This window comes from Pararge aegeria, chromosome 4, assembly GCF_905163445.1.
Source record: "Pararge aegeria chromosome 4, ilParAegt1.1, whole genome shotgun sequence".
NCBI lineage: Eukaryota > Metazoa > Arthropoda > Insecta > Lepidoptera > Nymphalidae > Pararge > Pararge aegeria.
Window position 1 is genome coordinate 13,690,902 of NC_053183.1, and position 25,291 is coordinate 13,716,192.

Here is a 25,291-nt window from a genome sequence, read left to right on the forward strand (position 1 = left end):
ACATTTATGTTTTTCTTTTTTATCGTTTTTTCTTTCTTTATCGTGGCGTATATTCTTCTCATCGAGTTTCAAATAATCGATTCTTTAGAATTTTCACTTCTTATTCTGTCCAAAAAAATCAAAAGCGTGAAACATGTCTTTAAATCACAACAAACCATATAATACTTATATGTTTACCAGAATATGTTGAACTAAGCACATATGTACGAATCATCGATATAAATTAAATTTTAAAAGGTTCTTCAAACAAATGATTGACAGAAGAGTGATAAAAATAAAGTATTTTATAGTTCTGTGGATGTAAACCGGGATGTGTCGCACTAGGTCACTGTAAGTTATCTAGTTGTGAATTTAAAAAGAAACATGTTAACATGTACGAAGTATGATAAATGGAGTGTCTTCCAAATTGGAGAAATCCATCTTTCTACAGTTTTTCTGGAAGTGAACATGGGTTGTAAGCTTCAGTAGAGACAATGGGGGGATAAAAAACCTTATCAGTTTAGGTAACGAACTCTAAAAACACTGGGAAACATGAAACCGGGCTTATAAAGAATAGCCTTAACAATTCATTTGAAGACCTTCCTTTTTTTAAACACAGAAAATGCCTAACGTGACATATCATCGTAACATAACACTGCATTTCCCCCAACGAAACGAACCACGGAGGCTTCTTCTTTGCGCGGGAAGTAAGGTAATACAAGATAATATAAGTTTACTACTATATACTAAAACATAGGACTTGCATAAAAATTTCCGACCTTTCCGAGAAACCTTTTTTCTAAATTTCAGATATGGAAACTTAACAAAAACAGCAAATACTTTTTACGTCAAGGCGAGATTTTCCAAAATAATTTACATGGATTTTCATTATTTAAAGCGCATAACATACGAGTACATGCAAATTTCTACGTATCTCACTTCAAGAACATAGGAATTCAAAGTTTTTGGGTTTATAGTTACTTGATACCATGTACCAACCGCGCTCATCAACCCAGCGTGGTGACTATGGGCAAACCCTCCCGTTGGGAGAGGCTCTTAGTCCAGCAGTGGACAGTATAATAAGCAATGAATGATTGATGATAGGTACCTATTGTCAACGACGCAGTAGCTATTTAGATAATCCTCAGCAGATATACTCCGGAAGTCGTAACACCGCGAGATATACACACACAAGCCTCCCGTGTTTCCATTCTCGTCCATTGCTATCGAGTTCGTGCATTCTTCATCTCCCCCATGCGATTTCGGCGTCTGTTCACATAACACATAAAAAATACTGAAACATCGCATACAAAGTTAATAGTAGTAGTAGTAGTAGTATTAGAGCTTTTTGTGGCGGCGCTCGTTCGTTCGGTTGTTATTCCTGCCGCCAAGCAGCGTTGTTGTTATCCGCAGGGTGATTACGTATCTCGCGACAGCAATGCGACAGGCGTAAATCTTGCAATCACTGTCAAAAGTCACTTTTGTTTATTTATTGTACGGAAAAGTGACGTTTGACAGCAGTGATTGCAAGATTTACGCCTTTCGCCTGTCGCATTGCTGTCGCGAGATACGTAATCACCCTGCCGGTCTTGCCGTGGTTGCCAGTGACATTACAGGTCCGTAAGGCTTAACACCTTTCTAGGTTGAAAGACACAGGGTGGTACGTAGACAGCCGTTTGAGGTAGTGGGCAGCGACCCTGCTTTCTGCGTCCACTCCTAGCACTAAGTACTATTACTGTTTTCCTTGTGTTTTTCATATTGTGTTGTGTTGCAATACAGTTTTTCTATTCTATTCCAAGGCCTTGGGTTCGGTTCAAACTGGAAAAATGTTTGAGTGATGAACATGTAGTTTAATTTATGTCCATAAAAATATAACAAAATTTAAAAAGAAAATGAACTGTAACAATATAAATATTAGAAGCAAAAATAAATCCGTTGTGCAGTTTACTAGGCTACATAAAATTGCTAGTGCAAGTGCAATTGTATATTATTTTATGATTTTTAATTATTATTTAATTATTTCCGAATTAAATATTCTTCTATATAAAACGTAAGTTTCCAGAAAAATCCTATTATTATGGTAAGGATTACTTAAACGATAAAAAAGCTTGGGTGTGAATTGCTCTAAATTCATATCTTAATATTAATTTACAGTGAGATGGGGATAACAAAAAAAAAGTGTGTGCGTGTAACATTTCCGCGCGATTGAAGTAAAACTTTTATTATTATTTATTGATGAAAGAGTAAAATGTTCCTAGGACTCCGCACTTTCATTTAATATCCACTATTTCATTTTATATTCTATTTAAAATTCATTAATATCAATTTAACATATTATAAATATTTTTATTTGTTAAAATAATTGAGAGCAGAAAATTAAGGGTTAGATAGTGATGATGTCATGATGTCATGTCAATATAACCTTGTCATTGAATATTACAGAATGTCGCAATCCTTTTCAAAAAACTTTGTAATTTAAATTTTTATTTTTTTAAACTATTGAATTTTTATTCACTTTGCTATTCACAGGTGATCCGTTTGAAAACACTGGAAATAAATAACCCTTATTGATTATGATATTTGTCACTAGCTGGCGTATAAGGAGGGCGATGCAACGTAGTAGGTAGTAGAATGAAAGTTTATATGTGACTTTTATTTATCAAAACTGCTATGAATATAATACTCACGTTATCGTCCGTCGAAAGCTTGAGAGTTATTTGGGTTTCATTGGTTCGGAGTACAACAAAAGACTCGTTGCTCTTGCCTGCGGATTCTATTCGTGCAAAAGCATATATGGCGTTCTCTGAGGATGATTAGATAATTAAAATAAATCACAAATACAATGACATAAAGCTTAATTTGCTGTACTCCGCGAAAAGCGGGAAAATTTTTTTCTTAAATTATCATACTCCACATCAAAAAGTATAAAGGACAACGTTACCGATTAAAAAGCTTGGTGAATTATTGCTCTATCCAGGTCGCTCTTCGTATGATATTTAATAACAATATGAGACGGTGATAACAAAAAAGACCACCCGGCTAAATTTTTTATGGGCTTCTTTTAAGACCAGGGCGCGTTGGTAGCCCTCGTAGCTTTAGGTTTAAGTTTAAGAATATGGTTATCGCCATCATCACAATAGACTGATATTCTCACGCAATGTCCGCATCATAAGTGAATTATTTTTGACTTGACTTTGACCTTGGAACTGATTTTCAGCAATTAACTCTCAAGAACGTTTTGCTCCGACACCGACTTCACAAAGACTTGAATGTTTAGGCCTACTTGAATAAAGGTATTTTTGACTTGACTTTCACTTTGTAACTGATTTTCAGCAATGAACTCTCTTCGCACGTTTTGCTCCGACACCGACTTCACAATGACTTGAATTGTTCAATGTAAAGGCAACATCTCCTCAAGATGCTCCGGTGTCAGTCGGATATTTATAGTCGTCTAATGACGGCAGATCATATTCTGATCTGCCGTCATTAGACAACTATAAATCATCTGTCACCACCCGTCAGCCTCCCATTGGTGTCGTGCGAGGCGACTAAGGAAATATAACGAAGAACGGGCAGCAGCGTCATCTACTAATACCATCTACTGCGGTCACCAGCGTGGTGAATATGAGCAAACCCTCCCATTGCAAGTGGCCCTTAGTCCAGCAGTGGACTTTTGCATGCTAGCGATGATATTTGACCAAATGTGATTAACTTCAGTCCGGCCAACTTTGATCACGTTGTATTGGAGTAACATATAATATTAAGTACGCATACCAAGATTTTCATTGGAGTCAACTTCATAGTTGGGATCTGTCGACTCTGTAAAAGAGAAAAGTGTCATTATTATCCAATACTAGCTGACCTACGCAACTTGGCTGCACCAAATCGGTTTTAATGTATTAAAAAAACCTAGCATCTAATTGCATAATTAATGCCATATTATAAGAGGCCGGGCCGGGCCGTCCGTGAAATTTTTCCTGCATTTTTAGCATTTCTATACCCGTCGTAACTTCTAAACGATAGGTCCAGTTTGAATAATTTAGAGGAATTTGCAGGTACGTAATCAATCTTAATTATCAAACTGTTTATTTGGATTTTGGATAAGGATTGGATCATGGATATAATATCATATAAATGTCACCATCTTTGGATCTTACCAGTGTTTTTTTTGATAAATTATAACATAACGAAAAGCGGATATTTTGATTGAACTATAAGAGTTAGACATATAGCCTTTTTTGTAGATAATAATGATTCCACTCTCATTTATTCATTAGTGAAATCACCACCCTGTTCATTAGTGAAAACCTAGTGTAAATAGTAGTTTTTCAGTTTTCGCGCCCAGACAGACAGACGCGGCGGGGGACTTTGTTTTATAATATGTAAAGTACGAGAGTTGCTTTTCGCTTGGAACTCGCTAGTGTTATAGCGCTCTTATTTAACAACGATTCACATACACATTCACACTATTGGTATCATAATATAATAAATAGCTTAAGCATGCTTGATACCATAGTATAATCACCTTAAATTATTATTATAGGTTGGTTGATAGGTTAAAATTAGCCTAACTTAGCCCTTAAAACGAATATTATCCGATTTACCTACCTTTTTAGTTCATCATGTGTGAAAAAAAAAAAAAAATTTTTTTTTTAATTCTTTTCAATAGTTGTTATAAAAAGAAAGAAAGAAAGAAAAATTTTTTTTTACAATGCGCCACACATTACAATATTCACAACACATAATATGTTATGTGTGGCACAACCTAGAAAAAAGGTGCAGCTCAGTATTGTGCTGCATGCGCCAGAGATCATACAGCGCTGATTTTCAGTTGGCACCTTGTATCAGGTAACACCACGGAAATACGTAGCCATCCACTGACCACATTTTAATATTTTAATTTAAATGCTTAGTTTAACAAAAATCAATCGAAAAGAAAAAAAAATACAACAATAAAACGAATACTACTAAACTAACTAAATAAATCCACAGCTATAATAATAATAAAAAGCAGAAAAATATACTGAAGCTGTGTAACAACTCTCTTCATGTTCATGAGATATAGCGAGCATATACAGATGGATTAGGGGACTCGAAAAGAGGCACTTGACTTGAAAAAATAAATTTCTTCTTTTTCGAGCACTGTCACAAAAAAGCTCTTCTACTATTATTAAAATATATCATAGTAACTTTTGCCAACATAGGATTGTGTGTGCCACTTAAGAAAATAAGATAATAAAATAATATATAATCTAATGAAATCTGCATTTGGAACAGTTACAATGGCACTTAAAACATCAGCAATAGTATATAGATTATAGGTATATGTTGTGTAATGTGTTAAAACATAGGTAGCCACTTCCTACCCAGGATACTCCGTGGTTAGCAAATTGTGAAAAACTGAAATTCACGTCGATGAACCAACTTATTCGAAGTTAGCTTTATACAAGCTACGCCAGTGCTACGCGATGAAAAAAATTACTCTCAAAAAAAAAGTGTGTGTATTAGTGTACACACGTAGACTTTTTTATTTCATTGTTATAATTATTTGATATTTATTAGATTACAGTTGCATTAATTAATAATTTTTAGTTTTAATAAAACTAGCTGACCCCTGCAACTTTGTCTGTACCAAATCGGTTATTACCGGAAAACACAAATAAAATGTCATTTTCTATTAATGAATTCTAGCTAGATCGATCTATCGCCCCCGAAGCCCCCTGTATACTAAATTTCATGAAAATCGTTTGAGCCGATTCTGAGTTTCCAATTATATATATACACGAATTGATCGTTTAAAGATATAAGATTATTTACATTATCATCATATATATACCGGCCCACTACAGAGCACGCGTCTCCACCACGCTGGTGCGCCCAGTGCGCTTCTGCTAAAAATACCGCTTAAAAGTATTTACATTCACCAATATTTACGACCAAAAACGAAATTTAAAAAAAATACCATAATTACACCCACGTATTCTATGTATTAGAAATAAATATTGCGCATAACGAAAAATGTGACTCAGAAATGAGGACGGCGCGTAACAGGAAAAGATGGCGCGTAACGGAAAAATGTGACGGTAAATTTTTTTCCAACGCCGATAAAGAAGTTTCACTTCAAAAATTACCTATATAGACTTTTTCACTGCGCACACCGCGGAACGCCGCTAGAGCGCTTCAACATAACAATTTGTTCCATAAACTCTATAATATGCCATACATTCTAACCTTCATTCTTGCTTCTGTAGGTATTGAAGTCGGGACTAAGCACAAATGTTGCGACTGTGTCATCATCTGTTGAAATATTAATTATTAATATCCGTTATAATAATGTTTGCATGTAGGTACTGGACGGCAATATCAGTCCTCTGGGGAATGAAAGACTTCCTTAGGTTACCGAGCCACGTCTTCGAACGTGTACTAGGTCTCGTTCTGAGAGGTTCTCACATGAACTGGGTACGTTACAATCAGATGAACGCCGTTTCGACGGCATAGCTTAACTGTGCAACCGAGGTCCTGTGGACCACACCGCACTTTGTTTTACAGGAGGCGTCGAAACAGCCCTTTTTACTGATCATCTGTGTCACACCCCACCATCCTTCCTGTAAAATACTGAATGACATTCGTGGAGAGGGATATGGGTAGAAGTGGTAAATTTCAAACTCGGCGTTTACTGGTTAAGCGAACGAAGGCATGACGGCGAAAAAATACCTTCAGAACGAATGCCCGTTTTCACTAAACCCAGGCTTCTTTAGACATCATCGCCTAAATCATTAGGCATTCGATTTAGGCGATGTCTAAAGAAAATAAACGTTTCACCAAATCTATTTGTGATCGGTTGATGTTTGCGTAGGACTCCCCTTAGATTACGCGTTACTTATATAGGCATTGCGCTGTTCGTCGTTAGTGAAAACGGACATAAACTGACTACGCGCACCCCACTGGCTCGTGCAGCGCGCATGCTCTATAATCTAACTCGTAATAATCTGAAGTTAGACATGATATTATTTTCAAGAAAATTAAAATGTTATTAAGGGGATGTTAATCTGTGATTTAATTCATAAATTTTTTTGTTAAGTATTATTATTATTTGCGTTATTTATTATTATTCTCTACTTATTAATTTTATATCGCTATTTGTGTCATTTATGTAATTATTTGCAATTCGCCAAATTCATTTAAAGCCCTGGGAAGAAGAATTGGGCAACTTTAAGGTAACCCCTTGTGCTGTTACTAAATAAATAAATATTAGATGCATTCTCATTTGACCCAGTGATCGCATTATCCAGTTGAAATCATAAATTTAATCCAGTATCCGGTACATCGATCTTTTTGAAGTTTTACTTCATTTGGCGCGTTAGGGAAAAATGATGGGAGTAAATTTTTACGATGCGTTGTCAAAGTCTTCGGGCTCATTCTGGTGATTTCATTGATTCAAATGTACATACATTTCAAATTTTAATGTGAAGTTAAACTTGGTTGTTCGATAATAAGTATTCCAAATTTAATTACTTATGTTTATTATGCCCATTTCTTTAATTATGTAGAAATATTTTTTTCTTTGTAATATTTAAATAAACTTTATTTAAGTTGATAATGCGTTATAATTAAACTTTCAATGTGTTAAATACCTTTTTTCTATTGTTGGTGTCGTCTTTTTTTGCAAACGTAAAATAAGGCGAGCGATAAAATTTTTGAAAAGGTTCTTATCTTTTTACGCCAAAGAAGTATAACTCCTAACGCGTGTACATAAGTACACATATGTTTTTCTTTGTTTTAAGTAAAGTCCTGATATACCGTAATATTTCATTTACCTTCAATTTCGATTGGTCTGTACTCCTTAGGTTCAATTTCTTGTAATATTTTACCTGTGGAAACATTATTATAATATTATCAACACAAACAGAGAAGGATAAAACGAATTGTTGCCTGAGTGTGTTCCTGAATTTCTCTGCTTTGGTCTTGGTCTACTTGCACAGACGCGCTTGTAGGGTGTGCCAGTAACCCGCGACGAACAAGTCTTTCATTCTCAATGAAAATATAATTGGACCAGTGGTTTAGGCTGTGTGTACATTTTTCAGCCGTATTTTAACCCTTATTTAACCCCGCTGGGGGTAGAAATTTCAAAAAACTGTGGTACACACCTAGCTTCACTTAATTTTAGGTGCTAAAGTACCTACCAAGATTCATGGATATAAATTGAAAATGACAGACGTTCATACAAAATTACCAAGTGGGTGTAAATAGTTGTGTGCCCTATTTACACCCACTTGGCTTTTCAAAAAAATCCTTTCTTAGTGTGCGGTTTCATGATTACAGAAACCTGCTTTCAAAATTCAAATTTTCTAACCCCAGCGGTTTAGGCTGTGCGTTTGATTATCAGTCAGTCAGGACTTTGAATTTAATATATAGCTATTTGTGTCATTTATATAATTCTTTGACATTCGCCAAATTCTATTAAAACCCTGGGAAGACGAATAAGGCAACTTTAAGGTAACCCCGTGGTGTGCTTGTACTAAATAATTATAATAAATAATTTTTATTTGCTCCAGTTGATCACATTATCCAGTTGAAAACATTAATTTGACCCAGTATTCGATACAGCTAAGAATTAATAAATAGCGGTGGGTGTAAGTTTCTACATCGATATTTTTTTTTGTTTTAAGTAAAGTCCTGATATAACGTAATATTTCATTTACCTTGAATTTTGCTTGGTCTGTACTCGTTAAGTTCATTTTCTTGTAATACTTCACCTGTGGAAAAAATATTATAATATTATCAACATAAACAGAAAAGTTACTTAGTTAGTTGATCTGGTAGTTTTGGTCGTGGCTTCTACACCACCGACACAGACGCGCTTGCAGGTAGACTTGTAGATCCGCGATGAACAAGTCTGTACAATCTGAATGAGTAAAAAAATTACATGTACAGACTCTTTTGCCGGCGCTAGTGCTATAATATAACAATTTGTTACGACCCATTGCCTTCTATTAAATAAACTCTTTTCCTCTCTATAATAACATGCCGTTATTTTTTTACCTTGACTTTTGCTTCTGTGAATCTTGACGACAGGATTGGGAACTATTGATTCTAATAAGTTACCATCTGTGGATATATTAATACATTATTAATATTATTATCCTCTTATTAATATAATGCGACGTATCTGGAAACATACAGTATTCAGGTAAATAGCGATGGGTGTAAATCAAAGTTTCTAGATAGTTTTTTTTTCTTTTGAGTAAAGTCCTGATATTCGTTAATATTACATATACCTTTATTTTTGCTTGTAACAACCCTATGTTCCGCTTCTTCTGTGTAACATTAATAAAATATTATCAACATAAAACGATTTATTAGTAGGTATGGTAATTAAATAAATAAATAAATAAATATACTACGACAATACACACATCGCCATCTAGCCCCAAAGTAAGCGTATCTTGTGTCGTCATAAATACTTAGAATATAACATACAAACACACAGACACTGAAAAACATTCATGCTCATCACACAAACATTTTCCAGTAGTGGGCATCGAACCCACGGCCTTCGGCTCAGAAAGCAGGGCGGCTGCAAACTGCGCCAATCGGCCGTATGGCCGTGTGGTGACGGAATTTCAGAATACAGTAGTCACCACCCCGCCCCTTACCGTACCGACTAAGGAATATAACTGAGATCGGGCAGCAGCGTCCTTAGTGTTACTACTAACATTTACTGCGACCGTCAACCTGTCTACCCAGCGTGATGGTTACGGGAAAATCCTCCCTGTGGGAAAAGGTAAAGTCCAGCAGTGGACTGTCATAGGCTGTTAATGAAAATGAAACCGATTAATTAGTAAGAACACTCGCGTTACTCTGTTCCTGATTTTTTCTACTTTGGTCCGGTAGCTTCGGCCCTACCATGAAAATTAAGCTTAATTTGCTTTACTCCGCGAAAAGTAGAATAATCTGTATGGCGTTATTTATTGCATCATTATACTCCACACCAAACAGATCTTCGGCAATGTACTACGCACGTTTCACTCCGACACCGGAGCACCCTCAGGAGATGTAGACTTTCCAATGAATAATTGTTAATTAGTCTTAACAATAATTCATTAACAAACAATTATTAAAGATTTAGAAGAAATTATAAATTTAGATCTACAGATTCTCCTGCTTTTTGCGGAGTGTATCAAATTAAGCTTAATTTTCACCGTATATCATGGAATTTCGCAACGTAACGCCTGCTTCTATCCAACTTTCAGTCTTTGGCCGTGGCTACTATCCCACCGACAAAGACGTGACGTGGTATGGGTTTACGGTAGACTAGCCCGCTACCATACTACACTGCATCATAACGTACCAAGTGATGTTGCGGTATTTGGTTTCAGACTGCCGACGACAATGGCACCCTGAATACATTGGCGGTCCAAACAATTCAAAATTCATTTTTTTCAAGTAGTAGGGTAGGTAGGTAATATAATCACTTAAGAAACGTCAAGTCTGTCTTTGTGTATTGACTCTACCACCGGTTCGGAAGGCAGATTCTACCGAGAAGAAGCCGGTAAGAAACTTAGCAGTTGCTCTTTTCCAAAATAAACAATTTCCATTTTAACATTCATTTTTCTATCTTGTGAGAGATGATAGCGGAGCCGAATGCTTCAAAGCACCTGTCATTAAGAAATTCATCAATTGTATAATAACCTCGCTGTAATAAATGTGTTTTAACATATTCTTTAAACTTATGCATTGGTAGGTCCAAAATTACCTTAGGAATCATATTATAAAAGCGTATACTACAATACTTTATGTCAACCTTGGCGAGAATGCGGTGAATACGCAAGTGAATCCGGTACTCTCACTTATAGATCCGTCGAGGGACGCACAGAGTTTTTAGTGGGTGCAATCCACACAACTATTCCGTTACTACCAAAAGATCAGTAAGGCATTTTCTCTGTATAAAAAAAAATAATGCAGTGTAAGATGGTAGCGGGCGGATGATTGCAGTCCAGGGATAACTTGTAGTGGAATAAGCCTATCTTTACGAAATTTTGTCCTTTATAATATTACAAATTTTGTCCTTTATAATATTACAGTTACCTTCAACATGTCTTCCATAGACATGGTAGTCAGTAGTAGTTTCATAAACCGCTTCTGACTCCTTTCCCGGTCTGCCATCTGAGGAAATATTATAACGTTATCAAAATAAACCGAATAATGAGTAGTTACTTTTTCTCGCCTTAGTCAATGCTTGGATGTGTATATGTTTCCTTAGTCTACTAATAGTAGTACTGACTTAGGAGGCTTCGGCCATGGCAACTACCTTACCAACGAGCAGTCAAGCATTTGAGCGTCCCAGCCGATGTCAATGCCGCGTTAGAAACCGATCATTATCATCAGCCTATTTCAGTCCACTGCGGGTATTTAATATCCTTAGTAGTTATTATGAAGTATATTGTACCTTTATTTGACCTATACCACAATTAAATATTCTTACTCACATCCTGGGGTAGCTGGACGAGATCTCTTAAAGAGATAAGATTTACTTTGTACACTTCATGTATCTTATGTTCACAATCGCAATTTATGGTACATAAATAATAAATATCATACCCCCATCAAACATGATGATGCAGTCATACCCCTAATTAGTTTCTACGCGACGCACCGGAAAACTAAATCGCTTAGCGGGACGTCTTTGTTTGATTTGCTTGTGCGTCCAGTGTGCGGTAGAAGTGATGAATTTCATATATCTGTCATACCCCTGCTAGGTAAATTGCAGTGCAGCAAAAGGGCTAACTAGTAGTAGGAAAAAAACTGATCTTTAGGTTAGCAGATAGTTATGGATTTTGCATCCTGGAGACAGTTTCGGCAAAATTAAAATATCTTTATAAGATAAAAGGACATTATTTTAGAATTAAATCGTACACAACAACAAAACAAAGGGCCATAGGTAAATATAACCATAGAATTAAGTAGATACAGAATCCTCATTCAGCCCGTATTGCATGCAATGCATTGTGTAGAAAGTAGTGAAAACGCCCCGCACACGCCCCCCGTATCTCTTCACACCCTTATAATGTTGCTAGCTCACACTCTATTTTTGGCAAACGTTTATAACCTATTTGGGAAAACTCCAACTTCCAACGGCGAAGTAAACACGTTCGCCCCGTACTGATTTTATGAGCGAACGCGGGTACCATCATATCAACCCATTACCAGCCCAATAAAAGGGACGGGTCTCCTCTCACAATGAGAAGGGGGTTTAGTCCGTAGTCCACCATGCTGACCCAGTGCGGATGGGTGAACGCCACACGTCTTTGAGAATATTATAGAAAATTCTCAGACAGATTCAGACAAATTCTCAGATATTTTAAACGCTTGAAACGCACTGTGCTGGGATTGGAACTCAGCCCATCGAAAGTGTAATTAGTAATTATGCCCGTTTTCACTAAACCTAGGAATCGCATTCATCGGATGCCTTGTGATTTAGGTGGTTCCCAGAGTAATAAATACCTTTCACGAACTGTCATGTGATGTCTAACGACGTTAGGCGCCGTCTAAAGTTACAACACCGATTCGGCGGATCGCAAAGTTTAGGGGACTCGTAGACAATTGACAGATGAAAAAAATATAAATTCGGTTTTAAAAATTGGCACACCTTGTGGCAAGAACCATAGATAAGTTAGGTAATATAAGTTACCTACTGAAAATCGATTGGTTAAAGGTAAATTTATGCCTAAAAATCTTCTTTAATTAGGCGTTACTTACTTGAACATTGCCTTGTCCGTCGTTAGTGAAAACGGGCATTAATCGCTAATTTAAAAACATGCAAACCCTAAATGGCATAGTGCTTTGTTTTTTTTTTGCGTTATATTTTAACGAACATCATGATATTTATTTCACATTGTGTACTCTTTGCAAATTTGGCGGAAAGATGGCGGAATAATATGTTTTTAAAAGAAAAAAACAATGATAATACATTGAAAAGAAGTTATTTTCCAAAATATGAACGTGATCAATGCACTTACATTGATGGTTGTGATTGCCAAAGTTCCAACGTCCAAGTTGATTGAGACGATCTATAAAACAAAAAAACAAAAGAAAGAAAAAATATTCTAAGATTGCGACACACATTACAGTACCGCGTATGTTAAGTGTGGCACAACCTAGAAAAAGGTGCCATCTCAGCATTGTGCTGCATGCGCCAAACAGTGGGGGCATACAGCGCTGATTTTCAGTTTGCACCTTCTACCACATGTTGTTGTGTAACATACATCAGTACCAATTAAAGAAGAGAACATCTATTGTTTATTTTAACACTACGACATAGACACTGTGGTGCTTTTCAGGGATTTAAAGTATCCTATGTATATCATCAAAACGCAAGCTATATATGTGCAAAATGCTATCAAGGTTAATGCATAAGTTTTCGCATTTAAAAGTATGGCTTCTTTATAATCTTATTTTTTATTAAATTCTTTTTCTTTATAAACAGCTAAACTGAAGCTAAACTGATCCTGGAGATATTTGCAAAAAGATAGCTTGCATACTCGAGATCGCCATGTGTCTTTTAATAAAAAGACATCCCGAGCAAACTGACCGTTCCCACGAAAATAAGGGCCAACTTTACCATAAACTGACATTACTCTTACTTAGTGATTCTAATAATCTGTAAATATAAGGATGCACATCGGAGCTACTTAAAGGATTTTCATTACTGCCTACGCTTAATGGACACTTTATATATGTCATAAAGTTTTCTGGCCTCCTTAGATAATGGATGCGCCAAACAGTGTTACATACACCAAGTTCCCGCAAATCAAGTTTAAAGTGAGCCCTGATTGAGAGTCTTTCAAACTGGCTTCGGACGCATTCCACCAAAATGTGATCAACATCCTCGATAGCATTGAAACAAATTATTAATTAAGTGGGTACACATAATCCTGTTTTTTGAAGACAGTCGAAAATGGTGTTCTTTCGATTTTAAATTTTGTAACTTCTGGTTAGTGTTTCTTCGATAGGCAGTGCAGACGTTCATTAAACTGGCCATGTGCGAGGAGGCACATGGACGCCCTTAAAGCGACTTGGGCTGTAACGTTGATACATGAAGGTTATAATTAGCGCACTGCAGGTTTAATGGTAGAGCCTTCGCGACGAACAATACAAAATGTTTGAATCCGGGCCAGGAGACGAGGAGTGTCGCTGATCAGAGAGAGTTTTGACTACTACCACTCAAGAATACAGGAATATCGCTTAACGACACCAAGAGAGCGAACATCCACGGCACGCATCGGGTGCATTATAATGAAACCAAATTATGAACGTTATAAATGTTAAAGCACTTACCTCGATGTCTGTTATAGCTATTCCAACTTTCGGGACGATGAAGCCGAGCTGTAAAACAAATATACATACCAATAATAGGAAACCAAGGCCTTAATTTTTAAATACCGCGGGCACGACGCGGTGGTGCTTTTCGCATTTAAACTATTCAATGTCTATCTCCAAGGTACAGTGGTTTCGCTAAACATAGGTAACAAACAAACAAAGATACTTTCACATTTATAAGCATGGCTTCACACCTACATTGGCGAAATTTACTTAGGAATAGCTTGCATCTTCGAGACCAAAAAGTTTTTTTTTTTATTTCGGGAAAACTTACGGTTTGTCGTATCTATCGAATCGAATCGAATGCCAAGGTCTGTTTTAGAAATTGCGGGCAAAGGTAGTAATACACGAAATCCATGATAATACCGTAGTCTATTTTAGACTATTTTAGAAACTGTTTGCAATAGTATCACATGAAATCCGTGAGAATACCACGGTCCGTGTCTACTTTAGATTTGTTTCTTTGTGCATTGCGAACCTCGATGGGACCAATTTTACGAACAGACGAACAACTACAGTTTTTAAATTATAGTTAAGTCTATAGACCCGCCTCAGCTTCGCACGGGTGCCATTCTACTACTGCATATGGGGCAGTTTGGAGTCATTAATAAATAATGTTATGATTAGTCGAACGCTTTTTATAGGCATACCCCCCGCTCTCACCAACCACTGCTAACCGGACCAGACGTGATTTACGGCCCGCCAGCTGCTCTGTACTCTGCTGGCGCTTTTTAAATCCCTGATATCTTCTAAGAAATTAATTTCCACATTTAATGTACAGCGCATCGTATCTATTTAATTAGTTGAGGAATAAGAAATAGTAAACATTGATCTATCTCCTAAGGTTTAGCCAGCGCGGCGTTTGTAATGCGCAACAATAACACAAAAACATGTTTGTTACGACATCACATTGTTATTTTTTTGGCTTTTCACTAGGTCGCAAGAAAAGAAGAACAAAACAAGACAAGACTAAACTTATTTGATTTAGAATTACTTACTTGATGAAATTAGAACTACAGCTCCTGTTGGGTTTGAAGAGTCTGCAAATGAAAAAAAAAACAATTGAGCTGGTAAAATAGATAAACCAAAATACAGCAATGTAAAACAAAAAGCTTTTATATGCTTATCGGGACATAGCAACAGGATTCGAATAATCAAAACCTAATTGTACAGCTTGTCATGCGTCACTATCCTCCTCCACTCAAATCGTGTAAAAGGGGTTGCTTCATTGTATCTGGGCGCTCCCCCCTCCCGAGATGTCGTCGAGCCCTGGGAGTCTTCTCATGGCGAGCTCTCGCGCTCACCCCACTCCCCTGGTGACGCCGTAGCAACCATTCAGGTGGTTATCGGCAAATGTCCATTCGAAAAATGGAAAAAAAAAAGTATCTGGGCGCCCTAGACCAGATAGAGTCGCGATGTGCGCAGTTTACGTTTGCCACTTGTACAGTAGTTTATTAAATCAAACCTAAGTTTATTTAATCTGTGTATCGAATCGAGTTATAATATAGATGATTTGTCAGCCTCTCTTTTATATACAACGTGTAAAAACGAAAATATAAAAACCGAAATAATACGTCACAGGTTTTAGAGGTACATTATGTACTGTGTCTGAGACTTATCTGTGAAACAGAAACGCTAATAGTTTTTGAGTAAACCACTGCTATAGTTTTTACTGAAAGAAATCAAATCCAGCCCTAAACATCACATGCAAAATTAAAAGTGACTACTGTTAGCTTATTAGGTACGCATCGTGTAGCGTAGGTACTATGCCGTGTTGGTCTTTTATCTGAAATAAGGTTGTCATAAGTAAACACTTAGATTGTTTTGAATGTATTTGTATGGAAAAATAAATATGCTTCTTTTGATCTAATATTTTTACAGGGATTCCTTATGAAATATACTTATGCACCCTTCAACAGTATTTGGTAAATCGGGTACATGTTGCTTAATCACAATAAATAAAGTCAGACACGAACTTACCAGATAATGCAGTATAACCACTTTTTATCATGGGTTTGAAACTTTTCCCTGCAAAAAAAAAAAGATTTCATCCCAATACAATTAATATCTAAAAAATAAATATAATTAGTCTTTAAAATTACTTAGTAGGTTATATTAATATAGAAGTCTTATAATATAACTACTGTGTTCGTCATACGTCATATTTGAACAGACTATACTGCAGGGTAATGCTTTTTTAATACCCCATTATTAAATAAAGGAGACTATACTATCTCGAACAATGTGTCAATGCTATATAAAGAGGCTAGAACCAAAGAATTCTCAAAATCTTAAAAAGTATGAAAACGAACAGGCTTTGACCAAATTCATCCAATTAATATAAACTCTCTCAGAAAATATAGCACGCGCCGTAGCAAAACTAGTCAACTTACTCGTATCTGTAAAAAAAGAGAATCTATCCTCTAGAATTAAAATCTATAACTAACCTTCCTTAACTAAGGAATAGACAGGCCTATTTTAAAAAAAGGTAAAAAGACCGAATATGCAAATTATCGAACTATCACAATACTACCAGTCCTCGATAAACTAGTAGAAAAATACATAAGCAATAGAATGCACACAATCTACAATAAAAATAGCATTTTATCCGCAAACCAATTCGTATTTCAACAAAAAAAGCACCACACAATTATTATCGAACTACATATGCGAAAACCTGAACGCTTAAAACCACGTAGTTGCGGTTTTTATAGATTTTAGCACACTGCGACATGATATCCTCTTAAAAAAATTAGAAGATACGGGAATTAGAGGCCCATTACTAAAATGAAACCAAAATTACTTAAAGGATCGCTCGTATTTAGTGAAAGTTGGTAATCACGGAGTAAGAAGGCTACGGTATCCATAGGAACAGCTCAGAGATCTGTGCTAGGCCCACTACACTACCTAGCATATGTTAATGATATCAACAACGTCATCAAAGATGTATGGCCTTTCAATATGCAGACGACACCTGCATATTGGCCGTAGATAGAAATGCAGAAAAAGGAGCACTTGAACAGAGCAGTATCTGTGCTCGGCCCCCTACACTACCTAGCATCCTAGCATATGTTAATGATATCAACAACGTCATCAAAGATGTATGGCCTTTCAATATGCAGACGACACCTGCATATTGGCCGTAGATAGAAATGCTGAAAAAGGAGCACTTGAACAGAGCATTCACAAACTGCAATTCACCAAATGTGAATTAATCGAGCAAGTTACACACCATTCATACCTTGGTCTAATAATAGACAACAGATTAAGCGGGGGCCCACACATCGACAGTGTATGTTCTAAATTGCGTGAATTATTATCAAAAATTAGTCTACTAGAAAGAAAAATGCCATTCAAAATTAAAGTACAATTTTATAAAGCTTAAGGCGAAAGTATTTTACACTATGGCCTTGGCAGCTACGGACGCACTTTTAAAATATACATACATTGAACAAATAAAAAAATTACACCTGAGAATATTAAAACAAATTGTACCTCACAATTTAAAACTTAAACACAAACACGACGATACATGGATTTATAAGCAATGCAAAACACTCCCAGCAAAACAAAAAATTAAATTACATTTACTCATCGAGAACTTTTGAAATACAATGAAAATAATACGTATAAGTCGGCAATAATAACCAGAAGAATACATGAAAAAAAAACCTTACAGGAGGGAATAATTATTACGGCGAGAGAACAATCTAGACTAATAAATGAACTACCCCTGACGTTGAGAAATTCAGTGACGGAGAGTAACGTAAAAAGAATTTTAAAAAATATTATCATGAAATAAACCTAACATAAAAAACCTTTACACTTAGTAATATTGGAACACCTTTATAACGTTTTCACACGGGGCAGCGCCAAACCGGTCGCTTGTATCTACTGAGCGACGCAATGGCTCGCAGTACAGAATTACCTACACTGGATTTATTAGTGTGCTGTACGTTGTATTGCTTTTAAACATGATAAAATATGATATTGTATATATTTAAACTTATTAGAATTTAGAGGAATGTGCAGCGTCCAAATAAACTCACGTGAGTTTCAGGATGCGAAGAACAATAATTTTAATAGTTTAAGTAATAAAAAGATAAATCAATACGGGTATCAAATAAAAGGGCTTGATTTGTAGAATAAGGTACACTATATTGAAATTCGGGGGTTTTTAAGTCATAAATTTTTATATCATTCAAAACTGAGCCAATACAATCACACGCATAAAACGCAGCGTTGTTAGACCCCCGACGAGATGTACGGATGACATAAAGAGAGTCGAAGGGAGCCGCTAGCACAAGACCTTGGTATTTGAAATTCTGGAATTCCCTGCAAAATACCTATGTGAAGCAGTGGTCTTCCAACTGTTGACATGACATGATGGTTACGCAATAAAACGCGTAGCGCAAATAGCGAATATGCGTGTCCGTCGAATTGTTGGCTTTTTGACCCTCATTAAAGGAGAAAAACAAGCCGACTGACAGCATATCTTGTATATTGTTGATCGTTGAATAATGCCCGTTTATGCTAAAGACGGACAATGAAGGACCTAAGTAAGTAATGCTAATCAAAGAAGATTCCTGGGCATACATTTACTTATCACCAATCGATTTTCACTAGGCAACTCATGACAAGCTAACTTGTGAATAATTAAAAACCTGAAACCCGAATTATATTTATTTTATCTGCCAAGTGTCAGTTTACGAGTTCCCTAAACATTACGCACCGCCAAATCGATGTCTTAACTTTAGATGGCGCCTAACGACGTCAGTCATCATCTAAGAGTTGGCGAAACTTTTTTTTCTAAGCATTATCCAAATCATTAGGCATACGACTTAAACGTTTCCGAGATTTAGCAAAAACTGGCTTAAGGCTAAGCAGGCTTAAGGCATTAAAATTATTTGCTCACCATCAAGAAACCGCCCCGTAGGTTGATTCTCGAGATCGCTTTGCGTCATCGCTTGTGGAACAATCGGTCTCATAACTGGCCAGTTACTTGTACGAGGTGTACGCGAGGATGTAGCTGAAATATTTCATTTTAGTCTTTTATTCCACTCCATGTGGTAAGTACTTTGTATCCGGGGGGATATTTGGCATTTATTTTGAATCTATGGTATTGCCATACTTTCGCCTTTCCCCCAAACGTCAGTTAAGGCCGTCTGACATTTTAACATCTTCGCCGCTGAAAAGCGCGAGATGGAAACCTCCAGTAACATCTTGTTGATTATTGTAGTACAAGTGTGCACGAGTCATGTCCTCAGTGCAACATTATTATCAACTTTAAGAGTTTTAAGTATAGAAAATGTGACTACAATACATTTATTTACATACCTTTGTTTTGGGTGACTTATATTACATAGAAATAACCTATGTAAATACTCACATACTCTTTTTCTTTATTATATTTGTCACTAACATTAAGTTCCTTATTATTAACCTGACATAACGTCGGAATAGTCAACAGGCAGTCGGAGGGGCGTGTAAATAGTGGGGGGTTTGTTTGCGGAAGACAATTTTGAATATGGCGGAGTGGTGACGAACGCAATAGAAAGATTCCCAAGTATTTATCTATACCAAATACACACGATAAGTAAATTTGACAGCCACTTACGACTTACGTTATTTACTCGTTTTCGGGGGTGGTCTTTCTTCAGGGCGAATCAGTCTCACAGCACTTACACCTTCAAAAATTGTCGCGGCGCAGGGTCGTTCTCCTTAATTAGAAAGGGTAGCAATATCGTCTTGTTCAGAGCGGAGTTCAAAAGAAAACTGAATCGCCTAAAACGGCGATGCGTGCATATATCACGGGCATAGTGATGACCCGTTATTAGCGAAAATGAGTCTTATAAAGTAAGCCATAATACTTATCGAAATTACAAAGCGATTACCTACGTGTAATTGCATACAAATAAAATACGAGGGAAACTAGCTATAACAGCAGTGTGTCTTCGAGGGTTTTTCACGCTCTGTCATTTGAAAGTTGCTGTCAGTTAAAATGTATTTTATATTTATTCCACTACAAGTTCCCTTGACTGCAATCTCTCCTGGTGGTAAGTGATGATGCAGTCAAAGATGTAACGGGTGTATGTAACGGTAAACGGGGTAACCTATTAGGGGTATGGCAGTAATATCAAACTCATAGCCCTAAACGGTTTTTAGTCACATCATACCTGAACGCTAAATTGCTTGCGGCACTTTGCGGTCTTTGTCGGTTGGGTTGTAACTAGCCGTGGCCGAAGCCTCAGACCGGACCGGAGAAAATTCAAAATTATAAATTGCCCCTCACCGCTGAGCTAGAGCTAGGGAGGCCGACAAAAGTGCATTACTATTCCAACGTTATGCCTCGTTTGTTAATAAGACCTTAAATCTTTAGTGATTTTAAGATAGCGTTAGCGCAATACTTACATAGTACTTCGTGAACATCAGAGTGGTTTGCGATTGGCTTGACTATTACAAGTGACGTCACGGGTGTCACGAACGCGTACTAAAAAAAAACTTAAATCTTTAGATTGTTCCCATTTCAAAGTTCAAAAAAAAAAAGTCCGCGACAGCATTTGTCCATCTTTTATGGTAACGGACCAAGCAGATTTCCGATAAGCGGAGAAACACTAGACAGGGTTTGCAAGGAGCACGTCCTGCAACACGCTCCCTGTGTCCGACGATTTGAGGCGTAAATGTTTTTATTTTATTTATTTATTTATACACTTTATTTGTACACCACAAATAGTAAAAAAGAACAATGGACACAACAAAAATAAAGTTAAAAAGTAGGATACAAAGGGCGGCCTTATCGCTTAGTAGCGATGTCTTCGAGGCAAGCTTAGGATTAGGAAAACCAAGGGAAACCGATTGGTGGGATGTATTATTATTATAAACATACTTAAAAACAATTACACACTAATACTTATCAAGAATACACACATAAAATACTAATAATAATAAATATAAATAAGAATAAACTGATATATACTAAAACATACTTAAATATGAGCTACTATAATATGATGTTAAGCCTCCTTGTGTTCCAGTATTTCTGTGTTCCAGTTTGAAGGGTGTTTGCAAATGCGCCTCAGGTTTACGGACACGGGGCAGCAATTTGTCAAACGTGTTTTTGTATGCCCTGCGAAGTGTTGCTCTGTTCACAGGCGATATTTTTCCACGTAACATCAGAAAATAACAGACCGTATAATTAATTATTGCTATAAAAAAAGTTTTTCATAATATTTGGACACTAGGGAAGTAAGATAAAGGCACCGATAATTTTTTTTTTCCCTAAATTTTTGTTTATTCTCTATTACTTAATTGTAGTAGATGTTTCAGAGCTACGATATATAAATAAATATTATATTACGACAATGCACATATCGCCATCTAGACCCAAAGTCAACGTAGCTTGTGTTATGAGTAGGTACTGAATATGAATAATGTACATGGTGTAAATAGAACCGATATAATACTTTATATGCTTTAGAGGTACATTATTTACTGTCTCTGAAACTTATCTGTGAAGCCAAAAGGCCAATAGTTTTTTTAACAACCATTGCCAAAGTTTTTACTGAAATAAATCAGACACAGCCCCTAACATCACATACGAAAGTAAAATCAAGTGACTCCTGCCACTTTCTTATTTAGTACGCGTCGCGTAGCGTAAGTACTATGCACGTGTCGGTCTTTCATCTTCAATAAAGCTGTCATAAGTAAGCACTTAGAATGTTTTGAACAAGTTTGTATGGAAAAATAAATATTCTGTTTATGATTTCATATTTTTACCTTATGAAATATACTTATACACCCTTCAACAGAAATGCTGTTTAGTTACACGTTGTTTAGATAAACACCCAGAGACCCAAGATAAACACCCATTGTCCAGTTGTGGGATCGAACCTACAGCCTTGGACTCAGAAAGCAGCAGGGTCATCGCCCACCACGCCAATTCGACGTCAACGATGACGGTCTGTACCCACCGTAAGGGCTATAGAGAGCGCCCTCTCCTCGGGGCTGTTCTCATCCGTGCTGTAGTAATTTCCAGCATCTCGTTTGTCCAGCAGCTGATTGATGGTGAGGTACGCCCACAACCGCTCCAGGGGCAAATACTCGCCCGTAGTGCGATTTACGACCACTTTCGAAGTTGTTTCGTAACGTGTCTGAAACCATTGGATTGGATTCAGATGTAGGTTCACAGATCCCTAAACGAAACTAAATTGACAGGTGTAAAAAAAAGAAAAAGAGTGTGTGTACTTTATGTACACGCGTTAGAAGTTATACTTCTTTGACGTATGGAAAAAAAATAACTAAAATGCAGTAGTGATTAACGATAAATATTAAAAATAATCAAAAAGATTTTATTCACGTCATAATATTTATTTATTCACACTGTTTGTACTGTTTCGAAACACGTGTTCTAAATATAAAAATACTAGAATATACAACTTGAACCTAGTTTCCATGCCACCTAGAACTAACTTTACGATGTAGAATTCAGGTGTTTGCGTGCTCGCGCATCGCAAAAATTCACTCTCATCATTTTTCTCCATCGCGCCAAAATAAGTATAACTTCAATAACGCTATTCTTTTCAAACTGTATTATGGGAAATGTGAAAAAAATTGTGACTTAGAACATTCCGCGAGTGTAAAGTGAGACGTGGGCGGGGTGTTTTTACTGGTTTTGGACACAATGCACAATTCAATGCCTGTCTAGATGTATCTAATGTAACTGATAAGTGTGGTTGTTTAAAAACAGTATTTACCATATATTTTAATGCTATTTATATGTGGTATGTGGTATGGTAATGTGGTATGGTAATGTTTATAAAGAAAACTTTGTACCTACCTTAAACCAAAGTGAAGAATGATTCATATTTTATGTCAAATAAATATTGTCATTTATTGCATCTTCACTTCATTCACCAGCAGTTGAGATAACCAGCGACTACTATTTTTTTTTTCACTACAAATTAGCCTTTGACTGCAATTTCACCAGGTAATTTCCCTAATCTGCAATTTCCCTAATCTGTTAGGGAGTTTGCCAGTTATATTTACCCGTACTCTTAATCGGTTTCTACGCGACATCGTACCGGAACGCTAAATCGCTTAGCGGCACGGCTTTTTCGGTAGGGTGGTAACTAGCCACGGCCGAAGCCTCCCAGCAGAAACTTACGTCTTGAAGTGGAACATAAAAATGGAAAATTCAAGCCTATAAGTTGCAATTAGCCTGTATGTTTTAGGCTATAAGAGTTTCTTTGAGTGTAATAAATTACCGAATTCCAGCATTCATGGATTAATCCTGTGCGCAATTCACACACGACAGAAGTGAAACTTCTGAAAAGCAGTCTTCTAGATATAGAGTTGGATATAGAGTACCTATCAGGATCATTAGGATAAATGTAAGGTTTATTATTTTTTATCAAGCATAAAATAATATTTTCATATAATATTTAAAATGTGTAGTGTATTCTATTATCTATATCAGTCTCTCCCATAAATTTGTGTTTGTTTCTTCATCTACATATTGTTCAGTTTCCATGGTAATATAGTTCTATCTCATTGCTTCTTTCTTTATCGTGACGCATTTCCATTTCATGGAGTTTCAAATCACAACGATTCTAAAAAGATAAACTTCAAGAAGAAGAGGGTAAAAAATACATACCCTGCCGAGGCCATTGTCACTGCTTCGCAAACCACGAACTGTCGGCGTAATCTCTGTAACATTTTCCGCGATCTGACCCACCACTGCCACCTCCGCACCCGAGTTAATAGTGCGGAACAGGTTACGACTCACCGAACCTTCTTTTATCTGGAATCGTAACGATATTGATCACGTAGTATAAGATTTGCACGCCTGCAATCACGGAAAAGAGAATTGAATGCAACATAAAATATCTATATAGATGTAGTGAGTACGGAGGTACCACTATCCTGTCTACTTTTAAATCCGAGAAATTAATAAAAAACATATTAACGGTACATGTAAGGTTAATCCATATCCATACTAATATTATATTATATATGCGAAAGTAATAAATATTATATTGTATAAAATAACTAATATTATATGGGCCCTAACTAAGCAACAAATGGAATTGATTTTTGGCATATAGTTAGTTGAAAGGACGGAGCGTAACAGGCTAATTTTTATCCAAGGAAAAACAGTGAAAACGTAATTAACGCGGACAATTTCTCTCGTGATTAACTGTTGTCGACAGCACGGTGGTGTACCGTAAAATTCGTAATAATTTATGGTTAAACCATAACAATGTTAATATGTATTACTTGTAAAATTAATGTCACAATATAAAAAAAAATTACGCTTATCAAACAAAAATAGTTGAGTCGTTTTTGAAAGTTGAGTTCTAAAGTCTGCATTCTTTCTAAAAAATGAAATGTTTGTTTATTTTTACGGTCTATGTTTTTTGTAAAACATAATAGAAATACAGACATTATTACTTATTAAGAAATAAATAGTTGTGTATGCATATTACCGCTATTTCCTTATAATTAGCGGGTATCAGTTATATATACTCGTAGGGTAAACTGGACTAAATAATAATGGAATAATCATCTCCATAAGCAAGCTCGACCTAACGCTTCATTACCACTTTTAGGAGTGATTGCAGTCAAGCTCTAGTCTATAAAAAAATCTTTAGAGTCATAATAAAAATCAGAGTCACTGATCAGATCTGAATTATAATAAGAATCTGTAAAAACAACATCGCATTGCGAATCGAAAATAAACTTTATTAGAATTATTTTATTGTTTTAGTTTTTGAAATGTTGTAATTTTAGTTTGATATTTATTTAAATTTTAAAATGGTTTTTCATTATTTTGTATTATTTGCAATTTTAATTTGATTTAAGTTAGTATTGATTTAAAATACATCAATACAATAGACAATAGTCTGTACATATTTGCTTATCTTCACGGTATTTT

The 25,291-nt window shown here is 36.2% G+C and overlaps 1 protein-coding gene across 1 annotated transcript in view; it reads right to left on the reverse strand.

Moving 5' to 3' along the window:
- The window catches only part of LOC120623536 (inter-alpha-trypsin inhibitor heavy chain H3-like), a 41,287-nt gene that overhangs the window by 330 nt on the left and 15,666 nt on the right, over positions 1–25,291 (reverse strand). The window contains exons 13-28 of the mRNA XM_039889590.1: positions 24,011–24,157; positions 22,329–22,508; positions 20,770–20,848; positions 19,274–19,387; positions 16,339–16,386; positions 15,357–15,398; positions 14,317–14,364; positions 12,999–13,049; positions 11,068–11,145; positions 9,022–9,087; positions 8,682–8,735; positions 7,797–7,850; positions 6,211–6,276; positions 3,754–3,798; positions 2,667–2,782; positions 1,088–1,248 (exon numbers count right to left, since the gene is read on the reverse strand). Of these exons, the coding sequence (XP_039745524.1) occupies positions 1,088–1,248; positions 2,667–2,782; positions 3,754–3,798; positions 6,211–6,276; positions 7,797–7,850; positions 8,682–8,735; positions 9,022–9,087; positions 11,068–11,145; positions 12,999–13,049; positions 14,317–14,364; positions 15,357–15,398; positions 16,339–16,386; positions 19,274–19,387; positions 20,770–20,848; positions 22,329–22,508; positions 24,011–24,157 (1,349 nt within the window). The remainder of the gene's footprint in view (positions 1–1,087; positions 1,249–2,666; positions 2,783–3,753; positions 3,799–6,210; positions 6,277–7,796; positions 7,851–8,681; positions 8,736–9,021; positions 9,088–11,067; positions 11,146–12,998; positions 13,050–14,316; positions 14,365–15,356; positions 15,399–16,338; positions 16,387–19,273; positions 19,388–20,769; positions 20,849–22,328; positions 22,509–24,010; positions 24,158–25,291) is intronic.